The sequence below is a fragment of the Acomys minous genome (genome assembly GCF_964271855.1).
Source record: "Acomys minous genome assembly, chromosome: 1".
In the NCBI taxonomy this organism is placed as follows: Eukaryota; Metazoa; Chordata; class Mammalia; order Rodentia; family Muridae; genus Acomys; species Acomys minous.
Window position 1 is genome coordinate 27,386,822 of NC_140483.1, and position 22,910 is coordinate 27,409,731.

At 39.3% G+C, this 22,910-nt stretch overlaps 1 protein-coding gene across 9 annotated transcripts in view; it reads left to right on the forward strand.

Moving 5' to 3' along the window:
- POU2F1 (POU class 2 homeobox 1) overlaps positions 1–22,910 on the forward strand; it is a 139,224-nt gene that overhangs the window by 94,810 nt on the left and 21,504 nt on the right. For all 9 annotated transcript variants that reach the window (XM_084790093.1, XM_084790088.1, XM_084790090.1 and 6 more), the window contains 6 exons: positions 2,561–2,655; positions 7,477–7,650; positions 13,284–13,425; positions 14,796–14,941; positions 16,238–16,417; positions 19,202–19,307. In XM_084790093.1, coding sequence (XP_084646219.1) covers positions 2,561–2,655; positions 7,477–7,650; positions 13,284–13,425; positions 14,796–14,941; positions 16,238–16,417; positions 19,202–19,307 — 843 coding nt within the window. The remainder of the gene's footprint in view (positions 1–2,560; positions 2,656–7,476; positions 7,651–13,283; positions 13,426–14,795; positions 14,942–16,237; positions 16,418–19,201; positions 19,308–22,910) is intronic.

The following is a 22,910-nucleotide window of genomic DNA, read 5'->3' on the forward strand; positions in this document are numbered from 1 at the left end:
AAGGATAGCAAGTTACCAAGAAGAGACTCGATAATCTTAGAGCATACATAGGGGGTGGAAGTCTCCCTCAATCACAGACATAGGGGAGGGGACATAAGTGTCATATTCGCATATATACAATAAACTACTTAGAGCATAAGTGTTACATTCACAGTGTTTTGGCTTTTTATATTTGGCAGTCCTGAAGAAAATATCTTTCCTATCTTGGTGCATCTAAAACTCTAAACCTAAATCATTATCTATCATATCTCATCTCTATCAACTTAAAACATCTATCTACACCTAAAAACATCTTGACCCATAAACAACTAAGCTTAATTGTAAAACTAAACTATCTGCTCTTCAACTCCATCCAAGACTTGAGAAGGAATAAAATTGATTATCTGAGTAGACAGGAAGTGTGGATTAGCAGCTTCCAAAATGAGAAGATGACAGAGTCAGTTTGTTGCCTGAACAGTCACAATTCTGTGTATTGGTGCAAAAGAAGTTTAATTTGTAGAATTCCATTTGGACTACTAGTCTGGTTGTTGAAAAATTGTTGAGGCTCCAGGCTCACTTTCCCTCTTTGACCTTGAAGGAGAGTCCAAGTAGCTCTTCATCTATAAAAGGCAGGGAGTGTGAGAAAATTAACCCTTATCAAATATATATTACATTTTGAGCTTTGCAGTTCTGACTGGTATTCTGCTCATTTAATCTTTCCCACATCCCTATTTTTTAAAGTGTTAAGTCTGTATCTTAGACAAAGGAATTTGAGGTTCCAGTGAGCTTTGGGAACTAAAACTAGTCACTAAAGACATAAGAGGTTGGATGGGGAGGCCTGGCGGCACTCAGAGGAAGGATAGCAAGTTACCAAGAAGAGACTCGATATTCTAAGAGCATATATAGGGGAAGGAGGTCTCCCTCAATCACAGACATAGGGGAGGGGGGGAGGGAGGGAAGAATGGGAGGAAACAGGGGAAGGGCTAACAATCAAGATGTAATATGAATAAATTAATTTAAAAAATGGTAAAAAGAAAAAAAATGAATAATTTTTTCTGACTCTGGCTTTTTTTTTCCTTTTGTTTTTTGTTTTGTTTTGTTTTGTTTTCTCGAGACAGAGTCTTTCTGTGTAGCCTTGGCTGTCCTGGACTCACTTTGTAGACCAGGCTGGCCTCAAACTCACAGTGATCCGCCTGCATCTGCCTCCTGAGTGCTGGGATTAAAGGAGTGTGCCACCATGCCTGGCTGACTCTGGCTTTTAAAAGAAGTTTATCACCATGTATATTCAATTTACTTAGTTTTTGCCATATTTGCTTCAAAATACAAACAAAAGGAAGGATTCTCTAGAAAATCCAATTCTATTTAATTTTTTTTATTTACTTAGGGTCTGCACTGTCAAATAAATGCCTGTGTTGCTTTCTTAAATTTATCCAATGTTAACTTACAAACAAATGGTAAAATATGACAGGTTTAATTTTTTAATTATTGTTGTATGTGTTTCAGTATTTACTGTATCCAAATTTAGTGGCTGAGAAAATCAGAAAGATATGTTAACCCACTGTAATTTACTGTCCCTTGTTTCTACCTCTGCTCCTATCATGTCACGATCTTATATTTATTAGTTTAACAACATGATTATACTTGAAACTAAGTACTTAGATTAAGTTTTTCATTACAGTTATATTCTGGGTTGCCCCTGTATTGATAACATTGCAAAAACAAACCAGATGACGACAACAAAACCCTATAAACTTAAATAACCGACTGAGTATGTGCTATAAAACGAATCCTCACTGTGTTGTCCAACCTGGCCTCTTAACTTTGGGGCTTTAGTGACCCTCCTGCCTCAGCCTATAGAATATCTGGGATTATAGGCATACACCTTTACACCCATCTTACTTATCAATAACTTGTCAACTAAGATTGTCCAGTGCAGATAACTTTAGTATCACTGAAGAGGCATGTGCTGAGAACTTGAAAATAGCATTTTCTCTAACAGGATTGCCAGCTTCTTTCAGAAACTGATTCCCTGTTGCAAGATTCATTTAGAGCCATAGTTCTCAACTTGTAGGTTGAGGCCCTGTTGGGTATTGGACGACCCTTTCACAGGGTTCACACATCAGATACCCTGCGTGTCAGATACTTCCATTATAATTCATAACAGTAGCAAGATTACACTTACAAAGCAGCAACAAAATAATTTACAGATGGGGTCATCACACTATGAGGAACTGCATTAAAGGGACACTGCATTAGAGGATTCTAATAAATTCTGAGTTAAGAAGTTGAATTCATCTTTAAATTTCCAGATGCTTTCATTTGAAGTTGTTCCTCACATTCTCCCTGTCCTTAGGAAGTAAGGGCCTTTCAGAGAGCTTCTTCAGATTACAGTAAAGACATACAAGCTTTGATTTAATGTTATGCATTTTCATGCCGTGTATGTTTAACATGATTAACAGTATTGGATTATAGGCAAAGAAACTGTAGACAATTCTGAAGGCCAACAAAACTACCAGGAAATCACTTGGAAACTTTCAGTTTACATTACCTCTTATCCCTCGGAAATGTTTGGTTTTCCTAGGTCTCCTGCAAGCGCAAAATCTTTTAACGCAACTACCTCAGCAAAGCCAAGCCAACCTCCTACAGCCACAGCCAAGCATCACCCTCACCTCCCAGGTCAGTTTTCTTATTCCATTGTTTTACTAATTTAAAAATTAGACAAAAACACCCCAGTAATAACAATCTCAGGTATTCAGAAGCTGACCAGACACTCCGTCCTGGGCTTATTTGCTTGATAACACACAGTATTACCAAACAGATGGTGACTGGAGTTTTTCTGGGGTTTTTTTGTTTGTTTGTTTGTTGTTTTTTAAGTTTTTAAAAATAAGCATGTTGGTAGTAAATGAAGGTGAATTATAGCCGTCTGGTGCTGATAGATAGGGACACTGAAATGGAGAATCTAGGAAGTCAGTTAAAGCCTGTCGTTGCCTCTTTGCCCTTGCTGGAACAGTGAAGGAGCTTGGATTTCTGTATTTTCTCAATACTTGAATGTTGTTTTGTGTCATTTCCTCTAGAAGACATAACAATCATAACCACACATAAAGCATAATACTTAGGCATCTGGGATTTTAAGTTACACATTTGTGTTCTTTAATGATGATTATGACCATGCACATCAGTTTTCCTCTCTAGTTTTCAGTCTGGTCATCCCTCCTGGCTACCTTGAGTCCGCCCTTCCTTCTCACTCTTTCTAAAGGTGTAGAATCTGGGGATGAAGAAATCAATGGCTTAGTGGTTCTTGCTGAGCAAACAACAGGACCAGCATTTAGATCCTAAGGACCTGCTTAAATGTGTGCTGGGTGGGCATGGTAGTTCACCTGCACTTTCAGTCAAGGGAACTCCTGAGCAAGCTGGTTATTGAAATTATCCTATTGGCAAGCTCTGGGTGCAGAGTGATCAAGGAACATAAATTCTCTGCATCAGCCTCTACCCTGCACATGTACATGTGTGTACAGGTATCCACATGTATATGCATGTATCCACATGTATGCACACGTGCATACACACAAAACATGAAAAGAAAGAAAAATGTACTGATTAAATTTTAATATATTACCAAACTTCACAGGCTTAAAAGACAGAAGGTCTGTTTTAACTCACCACTTTAATGTAACCAGTTACTTCCCCTTAACCACTGGCCCCTCTCTCTAGCCCCCTATAACCAAACAAATTATTAAAAGTAGAAAATTAGAAGGGCCATGTGATGTCAAGAATTATTACAAAAGTAAATCTGTGCGTGGTATTGGCATATAGAGAAAATGTAGACCAATGAGATATAATAGTCCAATAAACAGAAATATAAATAGCCAGCTAATTTTCCAAAGGTGCCAAAGGATTCCAGTGGGAAAAAGAGTCTTTTTAATAAGTGTTAGCTAACAATTGTCTATTCGTTGGCAAAAAGAAATGAAGACCACCCTTATTTCATACTTTATACAAAGATTGATTTGAAATGAGTCATAAACTTATACTTCCAGGAAGAAATGCTCATGCCATTAGGTAAGGCAGTGATTTGTGAACAGGACACAAGAAGCCTTAGCCACCCAAAACCAGTGAATTTCAGAGAAATCAAAAGCTTAAGAGAAGGAGAAGAAAAACCACAGTTAAGGAGAAACAGTTTTCCAATAAAACATTTGAGAAATGATTTTGTTTTAAGATTTAGTCTTAGTTGATGTGTGGAAGGGGCTGTTCATGCAGCACTCCTTTGGTGCTGGAGTCAGAGGCAGCTGTGAGCTCTGGGGTGTGCATGCTGGGAACGAAATTCAGAACAGTATGCACACAGTCACGGAGCTGTCTCTCCAGCCTACGATAAAAGAATTATAACTAAAGTAAAGAACACATACAGCTCAACAGAGAGGCAGCCAGACGTAAGCAAATGAGAGGCAAAAAAAGTAGTTGCCAGTAAAGATCTGTTAATGCCAGGTAAGCAAATGAAAGCATGCTCAAAACAAATTGTCATTAGGAAATGTCACTGTGCATTCACTAGAATGGGTACAGTTATAAAGGATTTGAAACCAAGTATTGATGAGAAAATAGAGCAACTAGTTTTCTCATACATTACTAGTAGTTTTGCAAAATGTACTAACACTTTGTAAATTAGTTTGGCATTCACTTAAATATAGCTGTATGTATAACCCAGTAGTTTTGCTCTTTAAAATGAAAGCACAAAGATCTGTATATGAATGCTTAAAATAGATTAATTGATAATTACCCCAAACTATCTATCTGATAGTAAGTTACATAAACTTCTGAATAGTGATGTGACAGACTTTTTTTCTGCAGTAAGAGGAAATGTACTTCTGATACCTACCTGCATTGGCATGTATGAATTTCAAAAGCCTTATGGTAAGTGACAGAAGCTAGGCTTAAAGACTGGGTATGACTTCTGTTTATATAACATTCTATAAAGGGCAGAACTATAGACATAGAGACCTTATCAGTGCATTCCAGGAAGTAAGGAAGGGTGATCTAGATTTGTGGCAAAGGGTTCAGAAACAATTTGGGGCTAGTTGGTAAAGGTACTCTGTATCTTGTGTTAGTGTAGTTTGACAACTGTATACAGTTGCAAAAACATCAAACTATACTGCAGTTTTAAATGGTAAGTTTTTTAATATGCTGAATGCAAAATAAATAAATAAAATTGGTGTTTTAGCCAGGTATGGTGGCACACACTTTTAATCCCAGCACTCTGGAGGCAAAGACAGGTGAATCTTTTTGAGGTTGAGGCCAGCCTGGTCTACAAAGCAAGTCCAGGACAGCTTGGGGTCTGTTACAAAGAGAAACCCTGTTTCGAAAAACAAACAAACAAACAAACAAAAACAAAAAAGCCTAAAATTGGTGTTGACATATATACCAGAGACCTTTTTCCTGGCCTACATGCTATGTACACATATCTGACTTTATCCTGTCTCCTGCTCATTAAATGCTATACCACTGTTCTAGATCTGGCCTAGTTCAGCCAGGGATTTTAGAGTAAGATACCAGCTGTCACCAAGCTATTTTTAGTCCATTATTATTTAACAAAGAGTCTACTTGATGCTGAAGATGAAGTAACAGTTTGATAGTTGAAACTTACCTCCACCTGTCAGACATAGTCACTGTGGCAAGTATTCAGCAATATAGGGTTCTAATATAGTTGGCTAAAATTATTCAGTGTCAGCATGTCATGCAGACATACTTGATTGTCTGTATTGAAACAGGATAACAGGAATTTTCTCCAATTATTGTATCATGCCTATTACGTAGTTTTCTGGGTCAGTTAGTTCCCTTAGAAAGAGCCTTATAATGAGATGAAGGTTAGGTAACATAAGGCCCATCTAAATTACAAAAGAAAATCCTGGTTCATAATCTCTCACCTGGGCTGCCCTTCATAGAAGGATTCAACTGAGTAATTAGGATGCTGAATTCGGAGCACCCCATTAGTGAGCACAGAAGGGAGGCTCTACTCAATGCTTGTGAGTAGAGCAGAGGAGCCTGGTGTTTGAATGCTAAGAAAATTTGGTGTTTTCGTTTTAAAAGGACTTGAGAAATGACTCAGCAGTTAAGACTCTGGATGCCTTCTAGACGACCTGGGTTTGTTTTCTAACATATCTACCTCTGACTCCAGTTCCAAGGGATCCAATATTCTCTTCTGGCTTCTGCAGGCACTGTGTGCATATGGCATCCAGACATGCATTTAGGCAAATACATAAAATAAAATTTTAAATAAAAAAGGAGAGCCCTGGGCTCAGTCTTTAGCACAAGGGATAGGATGGTGTCAGGACTACGTCTTCAGGTTTCAAAATGAACTTTACATAAAATACAAAGTAAGGTATCATATTATTGGGAAGAACTTTCTTTTTTAACTAAAAGGGATTTCATTACTGAGAAATATCTGAAGTTTTCTTTCTCAAAGCAAGATAGTAGAAATGGGAGAAAATTCATAAAAATGAGTTTAAAGTTTATACACACTGAAAAAAATTTAAAGGCTAGTTGAAAGAATATATACTGTAATAGTTGAAGAATTGGCCCTAATTATAAAGGTGACAATAAAGATTTCATTAATATCTAATTGAGACCTGAATCTAGTACAAGGAAATACAGGTAATAATTGATACTTGGAAAGTTTCTTGCTTTGTATAGTAAGAGAGATAAGTAGTCTGTCAAAAGTGGTGTACCATTTCTTCCCTGGTGAGCAAAATGCTGTCCTAAACTGAGAACACAAGTCCTGAGTCACAAACTGCACTATGCGGTGGGGCCCAGCATATGGTTATCAGAAACATGACATCATTTATCAAGGTGCTAGAAAAATCCTTTATGAATTTATCTTAAAGAACTTTTTGCTGGTATTGGTGGCATCTGCTTAGCCATCTCCAAGCACTGTTGAAGTTGAGGCAATGGGATTACATAGTGAATTCCAAGCTGATCTGGGCTAAAGAGGAAGAACCTATCTAAAAAAAAAGGGAGTACAGGAGAAGATATTTCTTTGTTTGTCCTTGGTTTTCTTGAGACAGTCTTTTTTACATATTTATGAGTTACATACAATGTATTTCTGTCATATTCTTCGTCCTACCTTCCAGATTCCCACCGCCACCACCAAACGCACCCAAATTTGTGTTCTCATAGATGCCTTCACCCACCCAACCTCATGTTCTTTTTCTCTCTTCCGTGCTTTGTTTTTGTTTTTTAATTAAAAAATCTTATGGAGCCCAGCTTGTATTGTGATTAACCCTGGGCATGGGGCCTGCCTTGGAATGTGGCCAGTATACCAGGTCTCAATTCCCTCTCCCAGCAACAAATGCCCATGACTCCTCAGCTGGGAGTGGGACTTTATGCCCACCTTCTCTCCTCTGAGCTAGGATTTTGTCTGCCTTGAGTTTCTAAGTCTGTTTCCTTAAGTTGCTAGCACGTTACAGTTACAAGCTAAAGTGTCTTTTTATTATTCTGTTCCTTCTCCAACAGCCCGCCACCCCAACTCGCACAATAGCAGCAACCCCAATTCAGACACTTCCACAGAGCCAGGCAACACCAAAGCGAATTGATACTCCCAGCTTGGAGGAGCCCAGTGACCTTGAGGAGCTTGAGCAATTTGCCAAGACCTTCAAACAAAGACGAATCAAACTTGGATTCACTCAGGTAGGATGAACTCGCCGTTCTAGTTCACTTTCTGTTGCTGTGATTAAACCAACTGACGAAGAAAAAGACTTTATTTAGCTCACAGGTTCCAGCTCGTCACTAAGGAAGTCAGAGAAGGAGTCTGGAGGCAGGCAGTGAAGCAAGCCGTGGAGGAACTCTGCTTCCTGGCTTGTTCCAATATTCCTAACAGCCCAGGCCCACCTTCCTAGGGATGGCACTGTCCACAGTGGCCTCTCATCCCCCATCAATTAGCAGTTAAGAAATACTCTAGGTGCTGGAAAGATGGCTCAGAGGTTAAGAGCACTGGGTGCTCATCCAGAGGTCCTGAGTTCAGTTCCCAACAACTACATGGTGGCTCACAGCTGTCTGTAACTCCAGTTCCAAAGGATCCAACTCCCTTTCACAGACATACATACAGGCAAAACACCAGTGCAAATAAAATAAATAAGAAATACCCACAGGCCAATCTGACAGACTAACACTTCAACTAGGATTCCTTCTTTCTAGATCTGTCAAATTTGGCAACCAACTTTAGCCATCACAATACGCTCTCACATATTCTTTTTGGTTGGCTGTGTATCCTTTCTAAAAAGCAGGATGTTTCTTGGTCATATTGATTTGAGGTTTCGCTATAGTTGGTTTTCTAATAGTCATTTAGCACTTAAAATTTTGGAATACTGTGAGTTTGGTTATGTTATGTTCATACATTTATGTATGACACAAATGTGTGTTTCAGTGGATTGTGTTGGAAACAGGACTATTCTGTGGATTTTGGTGTTAAAGGTAAGGGTTGTGGAACTGACTACATGTGTAAGGTGGAAAGAAGAAAGGGTTGCAGAGTCTTTTGAACACTTACTAAAGCCTTCTTCCTCTCAGCCCACTGAGATTAGTCAAGTAAGAATCTATTGAAGTTTTTTTTTAAGTAAATTAAGTAAATTAATCAATCAAAATCCAAATCTTTTAATGTCAGCTAACAGAGGACTTGAAAAGTAGAATGAGTGTGCTTAGTGGTTAAGCAAGCATTTGGCACACAGCTTTTCCCCGTCTAAGCACTGTCACTAACTCTACTCCCTGCCTGTCAAAAATAATGATTTTAAAGCAAGAAAGGAATTAAATTTGTATTTATATAAAATTAGCTGAGGGGAAAAAACTTGAAGTGTGGATTGATTGAGTTGTGTATTTATAGAATCAGGAGGAAAAATCTGATGTTTTCTTTCCAGAAAAGGTTCCACTCACATGCTTTCCAAATTAGGTTGTGTTGAAAGTACACAATGTACCACCTGCTCTGGTAGATCAGAAGTCAAGGTGACATCACTGTCTGCTCTATTCTAAATGTCGTTAGGGACTTAGACTTCTTTTACTCCTTGTGTTTGGGGATTTATTTTTGCTCAAAGAAACTACATATTATGAATTTAAAATAGATATCATTTTAGATGAAATGTAGTTATGTTTTTGAGGAATTTCAGATATAAAAGAAACTAAGGGGCGGGTACTTGCCACCAAACCTAATGATCTGAGCTTGGCCTCAAAACCTACATGGTGCATCTAGACACAGATGCATCTGCATATGCACAAACAAATACATATACACAAAATAAATGAATGTAAAATTTTAAATTATAACCCAGAAACATTTTAGTAATTTTGATACTTGTTTTAAACATAAAAAATAAAGATAAACTAGATTGGTAGAAATAAGCTGATAGACTCCGAAGGAAGTTTAAGGCTAGCATGCTTAGTTGTGGTAGGTTTGGTTGTTAATATATTACACTCTGGGGTTTTCTGGTAAACAGTTGCTTAAAATGCTAAGTCAAAGGTGTCGGGCTTTTCCAAATCTTTACTTTTTACCTAATGTTGGTTTCCCTTTTCTCTTTCTGTAGCATTTGATCCAATTTATTACCAATGTGGAGATAGAAATCAGTTCCTCTCCCCCCCTCCTCCCTCCTTCCCTCTCTTTTTCTCCTCTCTCCACATCGTACCCTTCTTCTCCACACTCGCTCCCTGCCCCATACACATCCTACCTTCATCCTGGCATCTTACTCTGTTTTATGGTTTGGTTTGGTTTGTTCTTTGCCTGACTACTACTTGTTTTTTAAAATGACTGAGCAGGCCTGGAACGGTTTACAAACCTGCCTGCATGGGCCAGAGTGCTTACTACTGGCACAAGATGGGAAGATCAGCTATCAGCCTTTGTTTTTAAGTCATATATCATATTGTAGCTTCCAAAGGTAGCTGTGTATTCATTCTTCATATTTATATACATGCACAGTAAAGTATCCAAGTTATTCTTGAGATAAATCCTTATTCTTTGATTAAATAGATGTTTTGAACAGTTACTTTCTAGTTATGTGTTTATTTTTGATGAGCAGTTGGTAAGTAATGTATGCCATTGCATAATTAAGAAAACATTATAGTATATATCATTTTTCAGATACAGTACATTCATTCACTCATTCATTCATTATTTCCAGTGTCAACCATTGTACTTTCATTCTTTTTGGTCATTTTTAAATTTTGGTCATTTTAAAAGAGATACAACATAGTTCATATTATGTATGTTGAAACCAATTGATTGAAACTGCTAACTTGTACAAATAACCCAAGAGCTACAAGAGTACTAAACCAAGTTAATGTACCAAGTTAATGAAAACTAGCATATTAAAAGGGAGACCTGTCATAATTACTTCTCAGTTGCTGTGAAGAGGCAACTTACAGAAGGAGTTTGTTGAGGCTCACAGTTTCAGAGGATGAGTCCATGACCATCGTGGAGGGAGCATGGTGGCTGGCAGGCATGGTGCTGAGGCAGGAGCTGAGAGCTCATAGCTTGAGACAACAACCACGAGGCAAAGAGAGCTAACAGAGAAAAGGCATGCACTTTTGAAATCTCAGAGCCTACCCCAGTGACACACCTCCTCCAACAAAGCTACAACTCCTAATCCTTCCCAAGGGTTCCACAAACTGGGAACTAAATATTCAAATGTATGAGCCTGTGGAGGACCATTCTCATTCAAACCACCACATTCCACTCCCGGGAACCCTTAGGCTTGTAGCCTATTATATCATAATGCAAAATACATTTCCAACTTCGAAAGTCCCCATACTCTTTCAATCCCAAGGCTGTTTCAAAGTCCAAAGTCTTTTTTGAGACTCAGGCAATCTTGAATTGTAACCACCTGTAATACTAAAACACAAATTACAATCTTCCAATATATAATGGCACAGAATATAAATAGCATTCCAAAAGAGAGGAATAGGAGCATAAGAAGGAAATAAAAGTCCAAAGCAAGACAGAAATCCAGCAAGGCAAGTCCTGTAGGTGATTCTTCAGATATCCCCATTTCTTCAGCTTTGTTTGACTGCAGCATGCTTCTCTCTCTTGGGCTGGTTCTACTCCCTGTCTGCAGCGCTCCTTGACAGATAGCCCAGAGCTCTGGCATCTCCAACATCTTGGGGTCTCCAACATATTTAGGATTCAATTTTACAGCTTCATGCTGTGGCCTCATAGGGCCTCCATGCAGGGACTCCCCTGTCACATGCCTGGCCTCAGTGGTTTTTTTTAACCTCAACAGAAGATTCCATACCCCTTTACTCCTGCATCATTTTTTTTTTACTCTAAACAAGAACGAAGTGGCCAGTGCTGCCAAGTTCTTCTGCCTACTTGAGATTGAACCTAGCCCCCTCCTTGCATTTGATTTGTTGTTTCTTTTTAGGAACAGAATAATTTCTCAGGCCATTTGTTTTCACAGGTTGTAGATTAGCTGGGTGGTGCTCTGCCCTAAGGGTGCTACTCCCTTTATTCCGTTTCTCCTTATCAGTTTCATCACAAACCTTGGCTCCAACATTAAATTTCCTGGCACTCTTTTCTCCTCAAACTACATTTTATATTTCTTTTTGTCCTGCTCCTTGTTCATTATAGACCCATACAAGAAAGATCAGTGATAACTATGTGATAGAGTCAATATTAGGTTGTCTTTAAGTTTCCTCTGCCTATGAAATCAGTCCTAATGCAGGGCATAGTAGCACAAACTTAGACTCCTGGCCCTTGGGAAATGGAGGCAGGAAGATCACAACTTCATAGTTTGGGGCTGGACAGATAGCTCAGTGGTTAAGAGCACTTGCTGTTCTTGCAGAGGACCTGGGTTCAGTTCCCAGCTTTCTTATGATGGCTCACAGTGACCTGTAACTCTAGTTCTAAAGGAGATGATGCCCTCTTTTGTGGGCATTGTACACATGTTGTGTATACAGCAATACAGGCAAAACATTCATACATATAAATAAAAATAAAAATAATTAACTAAAAAAATGTTGCCAAGTCTTTTGAGACTTGACTGTCACAGCAGAGTGATTTTTGCAGTATTTTGTATGAGAAATGCTGTACTTTTCTGCCCTATCACTAATCTAGTTGAAGCAGGTGTCTGAGCCATTTAAACTCCATGAGCTCCTCCTGTTATCTGTAAAATGACTAGAACAAGAGAAATCCGGCTGGAGGGCAGCACTGTGTATATTTCAAAGGTGATAGGCTCGTGGAGAAAGGCATCTTTTGTAATGTATTCAGAGTCATTGTTCTGTTTCAATAAGGTTACCAAGTTTCAGGTGCCCATGAAGTTTTGACTAAATGGGTCAAACCTTTCTACTGTGAATTTCTATCTCTCTAATGGCTACAAATGTGGTCCTTTAGAATAACTGGTTTTGTGACCAACTTTGAAATCTAAACTAAGGGTGAAAGTAGATATTTTTTTCCCCACAGCTTCCAGAAATACTTATGAAAAAAAAAACTATAAAGAGTAAGGGGTCATTTCTGAATTTTAAAGTGATTTATGTGAAGTTTGGTGGTTCAGAAATTCCTGGTTTAGGGGCACTTTCCACTAAGCCTGATGATTGGGGCACAGTCCTCAAGACCTACATCTACAGGTAGAAGGAGAGAACCAGCTCTCTCAAGTTGTCCTCTGACTTCCATATGGACACCATGGCACTCTGGGTCCACATACATATTACATAACAAATAAATAGTCGGCCGTGGTAGTGCATGCCTTTAATCCAGGCACTCAGGAAGCAGAGGCAGGCAGATCACTGTGAGTTCAAGGCCAGCCTGGTTTATAAAGTGAGTCTAAGACAGCCAAGGCTACACAGAGAAACCCTGTCTTGAAAAAACAAAAAAATAAAAAATAAAAATTTTAATAATAGTAGTAAATAAAATGCAGTAAGAAGAATAAACTGCTGGATTATCTAAACATCTAATCCCTCTAAGTATTAGATGTAGATTTTAAAGGGTACTTAAAGTATTTTGCTTGTATTAATGGAGGGCTTTCATATATCAACACTATTTTTGAAGACTTGGAAGTTTTGGTGTGATGATTATAGTCATGTAAGGAAACAAGAAGAGACTCAAAATAGAAAGCTTATGAGGTTAATATTGAAGGTATCTATGATCAAGGCCCTGCTGAGTTCTCCCTACAGTCCTGGACTCTCCTTGCAGGCAAAGTTGATGGAAAGATGGAGTAAAGAAAGTGATGGCCAAATGTTTGTCTAGAGCAGCAGTTATTGGAGTAGCCTTTCAGGACAGAAGTTGGAAACATTAGTAACATGAATCTCTTTTTTTTTCTCTCTCCACTTTGTTGTTCTATATTGTTCAGGGTGATGTTGGGCTCGCTATGGGGAAATTATACGGAAATGACTTCAGCCAAACCACCATCTCTCGCTTTGAAGCCTTGAACCTCAGCTTTAAGAACATGTGCAAGTTAAAGCCACTTTTAGAGAAGTGGCTAAATGATGCAGGTAAATGAATATAACAAAATTTCATCAGGGCTGGGGAGATGGCTCAGAGGTTAAGAGCACTGCCTGCTCTTCCGAAGGTCCTGAGTTCAATTCCCAGCAACCACATGGTGGCTCACAGCCATCCATAATAAGATCTGGTGCCCTCTTCCGGTTTGCAAGCACACCTGCTGGCAGAATAATAAATAAATAAATCTTAAAAGAAAGAAAGAAATGTCTTCATTGCCCATGGGGTTTTTTTCTAGGAGGGATTATTCTGTAAATGGGATCTTACCATATTGCTGATACTACAGAGTGCTGGAGCCAATAATCCTATGTTATGTAGATTAGGGATAGTTCATCTTAGTATTCCATTAATTACAGTATAAATAACCAGTAATAACTGTAGTCTTGAAATGTTTTTATATTTGACCCAGGATTAAGGATGGGCATACAATTTTTTGAGGATGAAGATTAGATGGCCTGTATGTATAAATAATCTTAAAGAGCAGACAGTATTCCTTCTTTGAGTAGATTACCATAGAATTTGTTCCTGTTAATATTTCTACTTTTGTAAAAAAAAAAAAAAATGGCCACCTATTTCATAGAAAAGTTAAGCTTCTGGTCTTGGAATATTTATTTTGAGATATCATTTTAGAAATTTTGAGCCACAAAATCATAGACTTCATTCAGGAGCTAAAAGGGACCACAAAGACACGCAACCATGTGGTTTCCATTATAGATGGAAACAAAAATTAGGCCCTTAAAAAAGAAGAGCGTGAGACATGCTCACCTCCACACCCTGCCATACTGATTTAGTAGCAGGGGGTAGAGTTGAGCCATCTGTTGTCTTTTTTGCAGTTACAGGCAAAAGCCACTGATCCATTTAAACTCTATTTACATCCAGTAGAAAGAAATCTATTGGAGTGTACCCAGGCTTCTTCAGCTGTTAAGAAAGAACGCAGTCCTAAGCCTAAAGAATTTCGAGGTGCCTTCTCCCTGCTATTAGCCGAGAGACTGAGAAGTCATCTCTAGATTAAACATTAAATATCCAGTGATTTCCAAGAAACATTCTTTTCTTTTTTCATCTTATAAACAAGCAAAAGAACAGAACTGAGGGAAGTGTAGTATATGTGGGGGAATAGAGCCTTTGTATTCTCAGAAACAAAACAAAAATGAATGGTGACAAAAGATAACCATCCTGGGACAAGGAATGCCAAAAGGACAGTAGAAAAATCAGAGGTGGTGAATATTGCTCTAATGTGGATTACATTAAAAGTCTCATACTAACATTGAGCTTTAATTATTTTACCAGTTTTATTATTCATATATTCCTGCATGTGAATCCTTAAACTCAGCTTCTTTTCCCCTGTGTGTTTTCTTCACTCTTATAGAGAACCTCTCGTCTGATTCTACAGCATCTAGCCCAAGTGCCCTGAATTCTCCAGGGTTGGGGGCTGAGGGCTTGAATCGTAGGAGGAAAAAACGCACCAGCATAGAGACCAACATTCGTGTGGCCTTAGAGAAGAGTTTCATGGAGGTTGGTGAGGTGTTCGCTTTTTATGTGCATCTTACTTTTAGGGACTATAGATATTAAAACATAGCCTAGTCTTCCTCCACCCTGCTGGGCTGAAGAAGTGAGATGTTATAATTACTGACACTTTAGTACTGCAGAACTCCAGAGAGACTTTGGTTCTAATTATGTGAGCATTTGGTAGGGAACATAGGTGGGAGAAAAGTACCTCAAGCAGGACAATTTCATGAACATAGACCTCCAGAGGAAACCATGCCTGTCCAGAAGAAACACTATTGGTTTAGTTGACTGAATTTTAATGTCCTTGTGCCTAGAATGGTAGTTTAGGGCACAACACTAGAGACCCCAAAGGTCCTATTAATGTAATTCAAATTAATTCAACAGATACTTGGCTTTAAAAAAAAAACGACTTCCAACAACAAAAAAATTGACTTCTAATACAGAAAGACCTGTGTTTACTTGAGGAAACACTGAGTCAGGAGTCTTTCTTGTTTTTGCCTCTTATTAAAGGTGTGATGGGGCACCTCACTTGATTTCGGAATGAACTTTCTGCACCTATGAAAGCTATCTTCCTTTTCTGACTCAGAAGCATAGTATGAGGTCCAAGTTAGTATGCATAAAGCACTGAGAAACTTACACATTCTTTGTCATATGTAAGGTTGTCTTATTTTGTTAACTTTAGGATGAATAGACCATAGCCAGGCAGAAGCATTCTAATCCCAGCACCTGGGAAGCAGAAGCAGGTGGCTCTCTGTGAGCTTGAGACCAGTCTATAAAGTGGGTTCCAGGACAGCCAGGCTGCACAGAGAGAAACTCTGTCACAAAAAAATAAAAACATAAAAAGGCTGAATAGTGGTGGCACCGCCTGTGATCCCAACACTCAGCAGGCAGAGGCAGCCTGGCCAACATAAGATGTAGGTCAGATCCCTGACTCCATGTGGTGGCTCACGAGCAGCATTGTCTTATGGTCTGGGCTTACTCTACATACATGTAGACAAAACACTTGTACACGTAATAAAATAAATCCTTAGAAAAGAAAAAGAAAATCATTCTGAGACTGGGATGTGGGACAGATGTGTAGAGCACTTGTTTCTGGGTTCAATCTCTAGCATGGCAAATAAATAAAATGATTTATTTTATTTATTTATTTATTTATTTATTTATTCATTTATTTATTTTTGAGTAGTTCCACAAACAAGCTGTCCATTTTCCTAAGATGGCGACACTTCCCTACCCTCGGTGTCTTTTCTAAAATGATTTTTTTTTTCAAGATTCTAAAAAAGGGGCTTTTTTTCCTCTTAGAATCAAAAGCCTACCTCGGAAGATATCACCTTGATTGCTGAACAGCTCAATATGGAAAAGGAGGTGATTCGTGTTTGGTTTTGTAACCGCCGCCAGAAGGAGAAAAGAATCAACCCACCAAGCAGTGGTGGGACCAGCAGCTCACCTATCAAAGCAATTTTTCCCAGCCCAACCTCACTGGTAAGAGTGGATATGGAAGAGACAAATGCTTTAAGGGCTAATTTTTAGTCCTACAAATGACCTGTGTGTGGTCAACTCATTTCATAATGGCTATCTTAGTTACTTTTCTGTTGCTGTGATTAGCCATAGCACACATAGCCACAATGAATGGCCATAGCAGCTTATTTTTTAAAAAAACAAAAAAACATGTAATTTCAGCTTTCAGAGGGTAGGTCCATGATGGTGAAGCATAGGAATAGCAGAGAACTCAAAGTTTTGATCCTCAAGTAGGAGGCAGAGAGAAAGACTTGAGAATGTCATGGGATTTTGAAACCTCAAAGCCCCCTCCCAGTGATACACTTCCTCCAGCAAGGCTACACTCCTAATCCTTCCCAACACTGCCACCAATTAGGGACCAAGAATTTAAACATGAGCCTATAGAAGCATCTTTATTCAAACTAGAACAGGTGTGTGTGTGTGTGTGTATGAGAGAGAGAGAGAGAGAGATACTTGTTGAAAATATATAAAAATGTCTACTTGAAATATTTGCAAAATTATGAAATCTATCATTGTGAACCCCAGAACTTACTGGTTTTTTTTTTTTTTTACTTTTGGAAGTAAACAATTTGAATTCCTTTCTGTTCCTTTGCATTTTCATCTACAACTATAATGGTAGATTTGTTCCTGATTCCAATAACTTGGAAAAAATATACCATGTTCCTTCTTTATTCCTGCTCAGTTCTGAAGCCCATTTTAGTAAACTTACCTGATGAAGTGTCAGGAATCCCCAAGTGTGAATAGTCGTGTCAGAGCTTCACTCTGGGACCGCAGGGCAGCCTTCATACAGAACCTTACTGGCCACTCCTGCCATTGGCAGGAAAGCATTCCTGGCTGGAAGAGACATGCCATGGCCATAGGATGGCCTGCTTTATCCTCCTCCTTTTAGGATCATCGTAGACCACTGCCATGAAGCAGTCAGACTTCAGAAACAGGGCAGACTGTTGAATCTGCCCTTATGTCCTTTTATTCTTGTTCATCTGCTTTTATTTTATTTTAATGTTACTCCATATTACAAGCTCTTCCCCTCCCTCTTAGTATTTTTGAGACAGGGTTTTTTCTCTGTGTATCCTTGGCTAACTTGAACTCATTATGTATACCAGACTAACCTGGAACTCACAGAGATCTGCTTGCCCTCTGCTTCCATGGTGCTAGAATTAAAGGCATGTGGCACTACACCTGGCTCCAAAAGGTTTCTTTAAACTAAGGCAAGCATTATTTATTAAGTGAAAATTAAGGATTATTAAATAGTAAGGTTTTAGTGTTAAAGTTGACATAGTAGTTACAAGAGTCATAGTCATTAGATAATAATTTTGTGTAGGTGACTTTTTTCTTAGGCTTAGCTGTCATAGACAGAAGGCAATGTCTTACAAGACTGTCAAATATTATAATATTTCAAAAAGAACCACAAGGTTGCTTTAAAAATCTGCTGCACTAGAGCTTGGGAAATGGTGGGGCACACAAGCACACACCTTCATTTGTTATTAGTTCTTTGAGAATTTCAATAGATTTTAATTGTATTTCCCCCTTCCCCAACTCCTGCAGCATACGTGTACACACACACACACACACACACACACACACACACACACACACACACACGAAAAAACAAACTTGGGGGGCGGTGCTGTTAAGCCATCAAGTCCAAGTTCTGCTGCCCCATATCCTCTTAGATGTATGACCATCCACTAGGATGTCATTGACAAATGGCCACAACTTAAAGAAAACTGGCTTTCCTGCTCCCAACAGCTGTCAGTTGCCAGTAGTTCCAGAGCTGGGGGTTAGAGGTCATGCCCACCTCCTTCTTCATCCTGGGATTTTATCTGGTTTGAGCTTGTGTGGGTCTTGAGCGTACTGTCCCAACTGCTGTGCGGTTCTAGTAGAGTGCCCTTTTGGGTCAGAAAATCACCCCCCTTCCCTGGCTCATAGACCCTTTCCTAGGAAGAATGGGTCTGATGCAGATCTCCCTTTCAGTGCTGAGCATTCCTCAGTCTCCCGTCGTGAGCCATGGTATTAATCTCCATCTAGTTCAAGAAGGAGTTTCTCTAATGGATGTTTAGAAATGTAAAGCTAGATCTTTAGGAGCTGGTTTAATACTGTATCCATTTAGCAGAAGAACACTAGGTTCTCCGCTGTTGTCTGTCTAGCCACAAGTCCCTGACCTAGTAACGGCACACACCTTTAATCTCGGGACTCAGGATCTTTGTATTGGAGGACAGTCTGGTTAACTCAGTGAGGTCTAGGCCAGCCTCAGCTACATAGCAAGGGTGTCTTTTTCTGTTTGTTTTTTGAAACAGGGTTCCTCTGTGTAGCCCTGGCTATCCTGGACTCACTCGGTATACCAGGCTGGCCTTGAATTCATAGAACTGTCTGTCCCTGCCTCCCAAGTGCCAGGACTAAAGGTGTGTGCCACTAAGTCTAGCCATTAGAGTGTAAAACAACTAGTCGGTAGTGGCCTATGCTAGTGTGGTCTACAGAGCATCCTCTTTCAAAAATGGATGGACGGATGCATGGATGGATGGGTGGGTAGATGGATTGAAACAGACAGGCAGTAATACTTCCGTAGAATCAGAAGTAAAAACCATATAAACACCGGTGCTGTCACATAGTTCTCTTGTTTAGGTGATGTTGACAATTATACCATTTCTAGCTGATTTAGAGTCTGTCTGACTCATCACTGTTCTCATTTAAGTGCTATTCAAGTTCTGATTATGCTACATGCATTTTTTTTTCCTGTCTGACCTATAGGTGGCAACCACTCCAAGCCTTGTGACAAGCAGTTCAGCAACTACCCTCACAGTCAACCCTGTCCTTCCCTTAGCCAGTGCTGCAGTGACTAATCTCTCTCTTACAGGTAAGCAACACGAACTCACAGGCACACTACCAGGTGGGTTTCTGTGAAGACCTGATAAATCATGAAGGTGCTACCTGAAGATAGGAATTGGTTGTGGGCTTTTTTCTTTTTTTTTTAAATATATGTGTAGGGCGGGGTCTAGGGAGATTGTTGAGTGAACATAATGATGAAGACTAGAGCTCAGATACAAAGTACACACTTAAAACCCAAGTGGGCTTAGTAGCCCACCCATAATCCGGTGCTGGGGAAGCCAGGCTAGCCAAATCGTTATGTTCCAGATACAGTCAGAGAGCCTGCATTGATAAATAGAGAGCAGCCAAGGAGGATACTCAGCATCACTTCAGGCCTCCACATGCATGTGTGTATGTGTGTCTGTGTGACCCTGAATATGAGCTGAGCATAGTAATGTTAACCAGGCCCTGGCTGACCTGGAACTCACTATGTAGACGAGTCTGGTTTTGAGCTCATCCCACCTGCTTCCACCTCCTGGGCACCAGAACCAAAGGTGTGCACCATTGCGCCCAGCTTTAACACTCAGAGAAACATACACTTCATCATTGAGTACTTTTATTCTTAGACTTTTGCCCACCTCAACACATGTGCCATTGTCAATATTTCCTGTTTCTTGAAATGTCCATTGTAGTGCTCATTTCTTGGTCTGATAGTCAGCTCTTGGTGTGATACTGGTAATCTGCTCCAGCTTATATATTAGTTTTCATTGGAAATATTCCTTAACTTCTCTAGGAAGTTAAAGTTGTCAGATACTCATAAATCTGTCTCCTTTATAAATCTGTCCCAGTACTTGTAAAGAGCTAAGTACTGTGTTCTTTTTTATGTCCAGCTAAGTGCCTGATACACTCATTATAAAATGAATATATTAGTCTTTCTTTTTTTTTTTTTTTTTTTTTTTTTTTTTTTTTTTTTTCCTCCTCTGAAAGAAAATTTCCCAAAGCATTAAAATGATTCAGCATTGTCATCAAATGTTTTACTTTTTGTGATACATACTACATAAGCTATGCTAATGATTTATTATATGCTAGTAAGCCATTAGATTGCTTTATAATATTTCATGATCAAATGTAACTTGGCCTGGAATTGGAGACTTTGTCAGTTTGGGTTTTGTTTTTTGTTTTTAAATTCATATTTTAAGTTTATAACATCTCTTTAGTTCTGTGGCCTTACTATGCTAGAAAAATTTAGTAGTTGGCTTCATATTGTGTTTCTAAGCCATTAAAAAATGTCAAGTTTTTATGTAATCTAAACAGTACTTTGTGACCTCTTGACAGTTAGGCCTCATTGAGAATTTCCTTCCATAAAATAGGCATGCATGCAGTTTTTAGTAACTTAAAAGGAGTACATAAATTATAACCTTCAGCAGCACCTACCCCCAGGCTACAGATGGTTTAGTCATTAAAATGGTTGCCACACAAACATGAGAACCTGTGTTTAATTCCCTAGAACCCAAAATTTAGGTGTAGAGGCACTGGGGAGGCAGAGACATAGGGTCCCCTGAGTTTGTGCCAGGCTAGCCAAATGGGCAAGCTTCAGGCTCAATGGGACTCTATCTCAGAAACTAAATAATAATTGGGGAAAACACCCAGCATCCTCCAAGTGTACATGCACCTACACATGTAGTGAAGTACACACATACACACTTCAGTGTGTAGAATTCAACCCTTCTGCTTCGTAGGCAAGCTGTGACTGCTTGGTACTAGGTTGAACACCAGTGATGTGAAGCTCCTCCCTTCTGACTGCCAATCATCCAGAAATGTAAAACTGAACTTTGTCTTCCCAATAACTTATAAATCATTGAATCAGACCTAAGGATACTCATGTTTTGTTTTGTTTTTTTAAAAAAAAAAAACCCTAGTGGTTCAGACATTAAAAAGCAAATAGCAGGATCTTGGCATGGTGGCACATGCCTTTAATCCCAGCACTTGGAAGGCAGAGACAGGTGGATCATTGTGAGTTTGAAGCCAGCATGGTCTACAAAGTAAGTACAGGATTGCCAAGGCTACACAGAGAAACCCTATCTTGAAAAAATAAAAAAATAAAAAAGCAAAAGCCAGGCTTGTTGGCACAAACCTGTGCCCCCAGCTGCTCAGTTGGCAAAGGTGCGGCTTTACCCTCTCTTGTGACACTGTTCCTAAAGAGACATGAACAGATATCTACTCACCCCAGGTAGTGAACCAATGACAGGCCAAAGTAAGGACACCACCACAGTCCAACTTAGTGACCCAGTGAGTTTCACTGGAGTTCCTTACAGGAATATGGGTGAAGAGAGGTTGGTTACAGGAGCAGAAATAACTCAGTGACAGCTGCATTGCCAAACGCATACCCAGCATGGGTGACAGCTTGGCAGGTTGTAGTGCCTGTTCGACAGCTCAGTTGGTCTGAGCCTCTTTGTACCCAAAGAGTACAAAGCTCAGCTTGACTGTCTGTCTCTTTCAGTCGGCTTGACTAAGTGTCTCTCAGCAAGTTCTTATTTATCACTTATATATGATGGCTGAGGGAGGGCCTGGTCTAGCTGCTCAGCTTCAGGGACTTCTGAAAGCCTCTGAGTTGTCTATTTCCTGAGTTTAAAGAACTTCTTTACCAAATGGGATGTTCAAACTCCTTTTAAAACACCCTGTGCCCTAATGAGCTTCCCTGCAAAATCGAGGCTTATCCCAGAGTAAATTGCTACACGGTAGCAGTTCACACTCACTCTTAACCAAAGAAAGAGTTATATCTGCTTGTTCCCCACACTTTAATATTAATCTTTCACTCAGATTTCTTTCTTTTCTTTGAATAGTTGGTAACATTAGCTCAACTCATGCAAGGTCTAGTAGAGAGATGAGCAAGCCCACTGTATAAACAGTCCCATATTCACTTTGTTCTCCGTTCTCCTTCTCCTGCCTTGGTATATGGCAACTCTGAGTTTGGACTTTCTTGGCCCCAACAGAATAATTCTCCCTAGCTAACTGAACTATCATTGGTTTCTTTATAAGCCTGTTTTTTTCTTCTTTCTCATTTCTGCAAATTTGTCTAAATCTCATACACGATATCTGCCCCTGGAAGTCTCATGACCTTGTGTGTCTTTACTACTGTTTGAAATGAGGTTTAAAAAACAATGGAAAATATTTTCTCACTCTACCATCTTATAATAAAACACTTGATAATTGATGTGTTTATCTTCATTTTCTCATGTGCTTGGCGCCTGAAAGGTCCTGACAAACGTTTTTAGAGGGACTATAAGACGGCACCCCTCCAGAAAGACACAGTGTTCCTAGATGCTTCAAAACCACACTCAACTACTAGTGTTCTGTCTCCACCAATTTCCTAAAATGTTTCATAATGGTGAAAATGTATTTCTCAGAAAGACAATAGCAATTTGAGTTAGTTACTTAACAGTGAGGCCCACTCTACAGGCAGGAAAAATGAACATGATTAAAAGAGGAAATAGACGCTTCAACAATAGTAGGAAACAATACTCCACTTTTAGTGACTATGTCAAAATATTGTCAAAGATACACAAGACTTAAACAGTATCGACCAGCTTGACCTGGCTGTCATCCCTGTGAAAAAACAGTCTTTTCAGGTATATCTGGAACATTCATCCTT